At 34.6% G+C, this 9,749-nt stretch overlaps 1 protein-coding gene across 1 annotated transcript; it reads left to right on the top strand.

The window, feature by feature from the left end:
• LOC109719540 (calmodulin-binding protein 25-like) lies at positions 714 to 1,982 on the top strand. The gene has a single exon (XM_020246286.1). It carries the CDS (start codon positions 773 to 775, stop codon positions 1,409 to 1,411), a length of 639 nt encoding a protein of 212 aa, XP_020101875.1. The 5' UTR covers positions 714 to 772; the 3' UTR covers positions 1,412 to 1,982.

Raw genomic sequence — 9,749 nt, forward strand, 5'->3', positions numbered from 1 at the left:
TGCAAAAGAATATTATATTTTTACTTTACTACTATCAATTTTTGTACTATTACAGTCATATATTTTTGAGACAGTCGGTTAATAACATTTTTTAAAACTTTTTCTATTAATTCTATTTCATTCTTTTCTTCATTCTTTATTGACTATTGATTTTTCTTTGAGCTAACTTTTGCATATTTTTTTTCAACTTTTACAATTCTAAATTTCATTGTATCTATAGCTACTTTTGCTACTGTTGTTTCACCAATTTTTACTTTTATTTATTTGTTATTTAAAATTTTTTAATTTTTTTAATGTATTTATTATTTTGTCTTTTTTTAATTTGGTTTAAAAGATCTCAAATATTTCTTCAGATTATCTAAACATTAAATTTTCTTTTTTTTCTCTTTATTTGTTTTTTATATAGGAAGTATAATAATAACAAAAATAGTTAAATATTATAATTTTTAAAAAAAAATTAATATAAAAACTATGATTAAATATTAAATATTATTTATCCGTGGCAACGCTCCCGTTAGTACGCTAATGTGAAGTGAAATTCCAAAATACGGTGACACGTGGCGCTGCAAGTGCGCATTTGCGCGCCCGACCCCCACCGCCTCATTAATTACACACCCCACCCCAATCACCCTCCAAACCCCGGCCCCGACCCCTACCCCCCTAACCCCTCCCCCCGTCTTCATATTATAAATATAAACAACCCACCAAAATGCATTGAATCACCAAACCCTAACCCTAACCCTAACCCTAACCCTAGATCCTTCGACGAGCCATGTCGATCCTCGATTCGAGCTGGATCTCCGAGACCTTCGCCCGGGAAACCGACGCCCTAACCCGCGCTCTTCAGGTATCTCTCTCCCCCTCCTCCTCCACCATCTCCTCCCCCTCGCACCCCTCCTCCTCCTCCTCCGCCGCCGCCGCCGCTCTCCTCCTCCGCCTCGTCAACAACCCTCACCACTCCGCCGCCGCCGCCGCCGCCGCCGCCGCCGCGGCTGCGGGGGCGGGGCCGAGGTTCCAGATGCCTCCGGCGGTGGCTTCTAGAAGGATCTCGAAGCGGAGATCCCGCGCGTCGAAGCGGCTCCCGACGACGTACATCAGCGTGGATCCGGCGAACTTCCGGCGGATGGTCCAGGAGGTGACCGGGGTCCGGTTCGGCGAGGGGGACGGCCCGGCCGAGCCGGCTCCGACCCGGCCGGACCAGAGCCTGTTCGCCGCGGACCGGGCCGCCTCGGGGCTGCCGCCGCAGCCGAGCTGCGGCTTGCCCACGCTCGACACGTCGGCGTTCCTGCTCGACCGGGCCGGCTCGGAGCTGCGGGAGGACGGTTCGGTTGGACCGGACCTCGGTGGGCCGGGGTTCGAGTTCGACCCGTTCCCGTGCTTCCCTACGTTGGAGTCGTGGGGCGGAGTGTGAGGAGGAGATAAACTAATATAAATAGTAATTAAAAAAAAATCGTATATTTTTTTAAAAAATTTTTGGGGATAAAAAATGTATAAGGGACCCCTCCATTATAGCTCTGTTTGAAAATGGCCCCTCAACTTCATCTGTGGAATTGAACAATTTTAGTCTAAAAAATCATAAATATTATCAACGTGATTGGTTCGTAATTCATCCAATTTAAATAGTCTTTTTCACTTGCTAGCAGATAAAATTAATAAAATAACTAAAAATTAATAATATAAACTGAACTAGAGAGAGTAATTTAAATTAAAAAAATTACGAGTTCACAGTTTTTTAAAGAGAAATAATGTAGAGGGGACTTTATTTTGAAACTCCTATAGTTGAGGTGTCTCTATACATTTTTTCTTTTTCTTTTTCCTAGTTCAGTGTTTACTAGTGCGATGGAAATTGGATGGACATAGTTTTGTAAATGTATTGAAGCTGATTGTTGATCCTTTTTTATACATATATGTAGCAACTTTTATGTACTTTAAATAGCTCTTTATATGTATAATTAATAAAACCTGAACATTTTTATCTTTTCTTTCTCTGTATTGAAGTGCACGTGTATTGTAAATATACATGGTAATGTATTGCAAGTTTATTGTTTAAGTTGAGCAGCAAAAAAATAAAAAAAAAAAATTACGAATCATTTGAATCAACTATCTAATTTTTCAATTTGTTTGACTTGAAACCAGCAACGATATTTTAACTTCAAAATTTAAGCTAATTAAAAGTTTATAGTTATAAAAATTGCATAAATTATAGTAATTAAATTTGTAAAGATTAATAACACATTTAAATCCGACTGTCTCAAATCAAATCAATTGAAATATTGGATGATAAATTAAAATTTTGAAAGGTTGGGTACTCAATTTAAAATGACCCATAGTTCAAGCAAGTTCTGTATGTTCTTACCAAATAAAAAGAATCCAATCTTTTTTACTGTTAACATATTGTTCGAAAATGGTTTCGTTTAGTTTGGATATACCACTAATGCTGATGTCTTATAAGTAAGCTGGTAAATTTAGAGCTATCACTAATGTCTGGAGCAATTGATGAGTAATTTTGCTCCGAATACTAGATCTGAAATCAAAATCTCACTTTAAGCTCCAGCAATTTCTTTTTCTTTCGACAATCTTTCAATTGCTGATAGGAGATATAAAAATTACTACCGTAAGCAGTATTATATGTTTGATCGTCAAATATCGATTATTTGTTGAATCCTGTGAATCACGTAAAAGCAGAATACTCCAAAGTCAGAGGAAAAACGCAAGGGAGAGAAGAGATTCCACTGATTTGAATTTAATCCATAAATTTGAAAATTTGTGAGGATTTTTAATCTCTCTCACTATCTCATTCAATTCGAAGATCCAATTAATGTTTGAATTGATATCGTTTTATTGATTCCCTCTAAAGATTTTATGTGTGTGTGATTTATGAGGATGTTTATTAATCTTCCAATACTATTTGTTATATTTATTCTGAGAAGAAAATGAGTAATGAATCTAAATAATAGAAACTAGAAACTATCGGACAAATACATGAATGCTGAGTTTCAAAATTTGACGTGGCGACTTCTCTGACGCTTAGGTTCTTGTTGTACAATTTTTTTTTTTCTTTTTTCCTTTTTGCACTCTTCTAGTTTTGTTTTGCACCTTTTAGTGGTTTCAGGCTCCACCGATTGCCCTCACTTTTCGATCACTCTATTTTACGAAACAGATACTTCTCTTCCTGCATTTCATATGCAAATTACAAGATTATAGATTTTATGTGCGCAAATCCTACCTTAATCTACTCTATGAAGCAAGCAAAGCATTGTTTATAATATTTCTGATGTTCAATGATGAGATTTGATGATACTAACATATATATTATTATTATTTAACTAAGTAAAATTTTCAATGGAATGAAGTGTCAATTGTATTGACTCATTTATTGGGCCCAGCAGTGATAAACTATTTATGACTTCAACATAGATGGGGACAAATATAATAAATTGGAGACCCAAACCGGGTATAAAAACAGGTCATTTGTGACATAACTATAGTTGACTTAGTCATCTATTCTCTTTCCATTAATTGGTTCAACTTATATTATAATATTTGCTCTACCAGGAACTTGGTAATAAATTATTTACAGATTCCACATTGACTCGTGAACCATATCAAAAAGCACTAGATTTGAAAATTTTGCTTCTTGCTCTACCAAAAAGTGCTGTTGAAATACTTACATACAACTATGTAATTTTGCTGAGACATCAAGCAAAAAAAATCTATCACCCAATTATAGCATGACATATTAAGCCATTTTTCTTCATTTAAATGAAAAAAAATAAAAACCTTTATCATTGGATAAATGTGATTTATTCTACATTTTTACTAACTATTTTATAAGTAGACAACTAATCCAAATGCGAATACTTTAGACAATTTTTTTATGAGAAAAACTATTAAATTATATGAAACAATATTTGCTCTTCAAAAGCTTAATTTATCAGACAATCGCGTTGATAAAATTTAAATACGAAGATATTTTATACTTAACACTTACACGCTTTAACTTCTAGGTGCGGCGATTTACTATTTTATAGTTGAATCTCTTGTATACAGAGAGTATGAAAACATACTTAAAACATGCAGGTCAGACAGGATTTATTATTTTATAGTTGAATCTCTTCGTATAAAGAGAGTACGAAAATATGCTTAAAACACGCAGGTCAGACAGAAAGTGATGTTTTCAGTGGTAGGCCAATGAATTAACAAGTAAGAACCTGCTCCTGACAAGGAAAAATTGCAGCTGAAAATGATGGCTAATACTCCATAGGTTGAGGAGATTTGATTAGCTAGCTTATGTTGAAGAGTTTCTACTTGTTTTACTTTTTTATTAAATAGAAAAATGTTTGGTGAGATTGAAATTTAGGAGCACATGTGAGCTCAAATCCCCCACCTCATTCAAGTAGATGTTTCTAACTTGTCCCAAATTAGTCATATTTAATGCATAAAATTCTACCTGTTACGCAGAATTATAGGTTGAGAACTTAGAGCTCATTTGTGGGAGAGAAAAAAAATAAAAAAAGTTAAAACGAAAGTATATAAAAATATATTTATATATATTTTTTTGTTCAAAGAGATTGGAGAAGTCATATCTTGGAAGGCTCAGTGGAGTACACACAACATGACATTGCTTAGGGAAAATAAATAAAATATTTTCAATCATATTTTTCTCACCCTACAAAATGCATTATATAAATTCGCAATTAAAACAAACAGCAAAATTAGACGAATAATTTTTTTTATTTAATTTAAGAGAGTGAATTTATTATTATGCAACTCAAGTTGCAAAGTTATAAAAGGTGTCCGAGAAATTGTGAAATCATTATGATTTTTCATCTACTGTAGATTAGGATGATTTGTTATTTTTATACTTGATGGAAATTATGAACGGTCTTGATAAGTCTATGAACAGATCCGAACAAATCTTACGATGCAAATAGCATAGTTGGTCGATAATATACTCGCGATGCCAAATGTAAAATACATAATATTTTTTAAAATAATTTAAATTAATGAAATGAACTTAAAATTTTTTTAGATGTTAGAATAAGATATCTAATAATAACAAATTCAGTATGAAAACTTTTTATTTGATTGAAAGATAGGAATTTGATTTTTTTTCTTTAAAAAATCTTTGCATCTATATGTTGGAAGCGTGATTTACTTCCATAGTAATTGTCGTATTTATATTAATATTGATTGTATAACTCAAAATCTACTAAAATAATTTGAAAAAAATATTGATTGTATAACTCAAAATCTACTAAAATAATTTGAAAAAAATATTGGAGGAGGAAGATAAACTAAAAATATTTTTATTAACCAAAATACCCTAATACATTTCGGCCTCATTATCCTTTACTAATAAGAACAGTCCGCAGTTGCACCTGAGCCGACTGCAGTTCGGAACGGCGGTGTCAGTTCAGACTGCTTCCAAAAAGTGAACGACATGGCAAACTGCCAACAATCTTTCCTAAAGAAAGCTAGGCCACGTCAGAAAGTATTTCAGCTGAACATTTTCGTACTAATCCGAATCCACAATTACGGGGTTCCGGATTTGGATTCTGTAGTTGGATTCGGATTTTGGTTTTTAAAAAATTCACTTTGATTTGACAGGCTAATATTTCTAGTTTAGTTTTCTATAAAAACAGACTTAAAATTATTTTTAATGTTAAAAACATTTTTTTTGAATCATTTGATTGCGTGTAAAAGAAATTGTTTATAAAATAATTTTTTTAAATTTTTAGAAAAATTAGCCTTTTCGTTTTCCGCTCAAACTGAACTTTTGTTCCAAAAATTCAAAAACCTCACGCCGTTCACAAGGAAGCATCCAATCTCGTGAATCTCGTGAACCGCATGCGTTGCCTAATCCAAGGGTATTATATTTGTAATTTGATAATATTAACATACATTACACATATAAAAATAAATTAATTAAAAAGTCTAATTTTTTAATTTGACCGAGAAAAAGTATACATATTTTTCCAATTTTTTTTCCTAACATATGTGGTATGATGATTATTATATATCAATAATAAATAAGAAAAAATATATGTAATAGTTATTTTTTTATTTTTTTCTTTCTTTTTCTTTCAACCAAATAATCATGGTGGAAAATTTTTTTTTTTTAATAAAAAAGTAAAGAGCGCAAATTTTTTTTTTAAAAAAATTTTCATTAAAAATTATCTTTTGCTATTTGTTTCTATGTAAAACTGAAAATTATTTTTTATAAAAAAAAGTTTTTATAGAAAAAAGTTTTACGCCTTTAAATGTTTCGTTTGTAGGAAAAAAAAAAAGGTTTTTCGCTGATACTTATTTGGTTGAAAGGAAAAGATGAAGTAAAAACTATTTATATTATTTTCTTCTATTGTATACCTATATTTTTATGTTATCATATATAATAACAGTAGTAATACTATATATTAATATCATTAATTTATATTTGGAAATTAGCTTGCAAAATGATAATATACATTATATACATATTATTTTATATACTACACACATTATTATTAAAATAATGTTGGTGGAGATTCATGAAAAAAAAATTTATTTGTGCACCTCGTGCACCCATGAACCCACGCACCCTGGTTCAAAAAGCTGCCAATTTATTTCATACTTTTAATTTAGGTATCTAAATTTTAATTTTTTTTTTTAAAAAAGTGCTATATACAAAATGGTATAGACTAAGATATTAAAAAAAAAAAATGGTCAATGAAAATATGGTGTACACATATGAATACACCTAGCCCATGCAATAATCTCTATTATTTGTACGTGCACTCGGTCCACACATTTTGGTTTCTTAGTGGGTGGACCGCGTTACTTTTTTCGGCGTGCAAATATATATGCACCGCTTTTTTTTTTTTTTTTTTTTTTTTTTTTTTTTTTTTTTTTTTTTTTTTTGGTATGAATCAATGTATGTAGGGAATTTTTAGCTTTTGTGTTCACTCTTTTTCTTTTTCTTAAATCTGTAAAAATATTTTACTAAAATTTTACGGCAAAATAAATAGACAAAAAGTATTTTTCAAATAATCAGAAATTAATTAATTTTCGGTAGTTGTTACTGGATTGAACCTTATGTATTAATTGTGGTGCACATGAAATTGAAGTTTGAATAGTATTCATAGTAAATTGGCCTTTAGAGATCATCTCTCCTGCAAACTGGTATTCCGATAGTAAGAAATTAGAATTAATTCACAGACCCGTCGCATACATTCCAGTCCAACTCTTCTACGTCTCGCTCTCCCATATAATATATAATATATATATATATATGATATATATACATATGATATATATACTTATATATATATATATAATTATCATTATATATATATATATAGGAATTAATCCCTACGTATTACTATTCAATAGTATCAAGCCGGTTGGTACTCATTTGCGTTCCGGCGCCCGTTGGGGCATGAAAGGGATGTGCGGTTAGGATGGGAGTAGTGGTTCCGCGGGAGGATAAATTTGCTCTAGTGTTCTCTAGGGTTGAGTGTGGTGGGTGGCTTTTGTTAAGTAATGTGAATCTAACGGATGAAATGATCAGCAAGGGTTCCTTCAGATTCTACTTACGCCGTGTCGGAAGAACGGGTCTTGGAAATTGAGGTTCTTACAAGAAGCTTTGGGGATTACTATCGATAGCGTCGGCAGGCTAGTATAAGTTAAGACCCGGCACTATATATAATATATGATATATAGTATTTTAGAGAGAGGGGCAGGGCCCACCCCGTCGGTGGGAGAGAGAGAGAGAGAGAGTTGAGCTAGAATACTATCGATAGCAAACGGGCTCCGTTGCCACCTATTTGTTTTCGATGATGGAGCCTCCAAATCGACGATCGGTACCGTTAAACATGATCTATACCACTTGAAGTATTTAGAAATCAAATTTTATACATTTTCGATATTGTTTTCTTATTCATCGAGTGGACACAAAAATAAACGGCTAAAAATGAATATTCTTTGAAAAATGATGATAGGAGTCTTATAATCAAGATCAAGAGTATAGATCTTGTTTTAAATAGTTTAAAGAATTTTCTAACAAAAATTCAACTGATGATTTGGATATCTTTACGTTGTTAAACGAGAAAAACCTCATATCGACCTTTAAAATTACAAATTTTGAAACCTTTTAATCGTTAGGCAAATGATGTCGAAAAGATTTGAAATTTGATTTCTAAACACTTCAAGTGGTATAGATCATGTTCAACAGTGCCGATCGTCGATTTGGAGGCTCTATCATCAAAAACAAATGGGTGGCAACGGAGCCCGTTTGTTATCGATAGTATTCTAGTTCAACTCTCTCTCTCTCTCTCTCTCTCTCTCTCTCTCTCTCTCTCTCTATATATATATATATATATATATATATATATAGTATAGAGCTATTATACTTTTAAAAATATAAGAGAGTTGATAATTACAACTTTTTAATCTTTGGATTAAAAATTGTAGTGTTGAAATGATAGTTTTTTTCCCTTAAAATTGAGTGGTCCCTGTAGGATTGAGTGCTCCCTAGAGTAATAATATTAATCCAAAAATAATCAAAAGGATTGATACAATGACCAAAAAGTTGAAACTTATAGAGTATTTGAAACTTTTAGAAAATAAATGTAAGAACTGAGGCTTTTGCAGTGTAGTTAAACTCTCAGTTGACGATGTTTTTGTGTGTAATTTAATTACAAAAGCACTCGTCAAGTTTAGGGCGAAAACGAGTTAAAACGGAAATTCTACGCGATTTCCAAGTTTCACTTAAAGTGAATAGTAACTCGATTTTCCGGAGAAGCCGCGGTGAGAAGTTGGCTTCTGGCTCGTACCGGACTCTGTTCATAGCATTCCAATAGCTCGTTTCGATCGGTTCAGCTGTTCTGGAACCAATGACGCTGATGGATTTTGAGTTTGACGCACGGATTTCGAGAAAATCCAAAAATACATGTTTCATATGTATTTATGTGTGTGTTTCCTTCTATTCGAAGAAGGTTGGATTTTGTCGTGAATCCGTGGTCGATCAAGATGAAACGAAATCGCAGCTTTATTGTCTCCGTCGTTCTGATCGTACTGGTGTGAACCGTTTGCAAATCTGACAGACGGATCTGCGGAGATCGCGCGTTGATCGAGGAGAGGTTGGTAGTGGCAAAACAGTATTTTCGCAAAAGTCGCGATATTTTATATACCGTTTCGCGTGAGATCGCAAGTAGAGGTGTTTTAGCGCGTTTTACATGTGCTGTGAGGGACTCGGATTGTAATTCTGATATTTGGGGGACCTTTTTGCTTGTTGCACCTTACTTATATAGGCTTTTTAGGGTTTTTACCTAGCTAACGTAACCCTAGCCTTGCCCTAGCCCCCTAGCCGCCTCCTACCTCTTCCCTGCACTTGCTGCACGTGCCCTGGCCGCCGCCGATCGAGCCCCGGCCGGCCAACCATGCGGCAGCCACCACTCTCCATCTTCTTCCCTCTCTTTCTCTCTTCCTCTCTCCTCTCGGGTTGTGTGGAGGCCCGAGACTGCCGCCACCTTCGGACCCTCCGCCAGTGTCGCCCCGTGCTCTGGCGAGCATCCCCGCCGACCGCCGCCGTCGCCTAGCGCCGCCGCTGCCGCCCTGGCTGGTTTGCCGCCTAGGACAAGGCTCGGCCGAGCCGAGTTCCAGTAGCTTCCCTCGAGCCGCCACCGCCTGAGGTCGCTCCCGCGGCCTTCTACCGTGTCCCACCGACCTTCCCGGCCGGTCGCCGCCGCCCTTCGGATCGCCGCGGCCGC

This window comes from Ananas comosus, linkage group 13, assembly GCF_001540865.1.
Source record: "Ananas comosus cultivar F153 linkage group 13, ASM154086v1, whole genome shotgun sequence".
Lineage (NCBI taxonomy): Eukaryota > Viridiplantae > Streptophyta > Magnoliopsida > Poales > Bromeliaceae > Ananas > Ananas comosus.

Bases quoted from the DNA above. Each gene is read 5' to 3' on its own strand.
- LOC109719540 (XM_020246286.1), top strand. From the start codon at position 773: ATGTCGATCCTCGATTCGAGCTGGATCTCCGAGACCTTCGCCCGGGAA.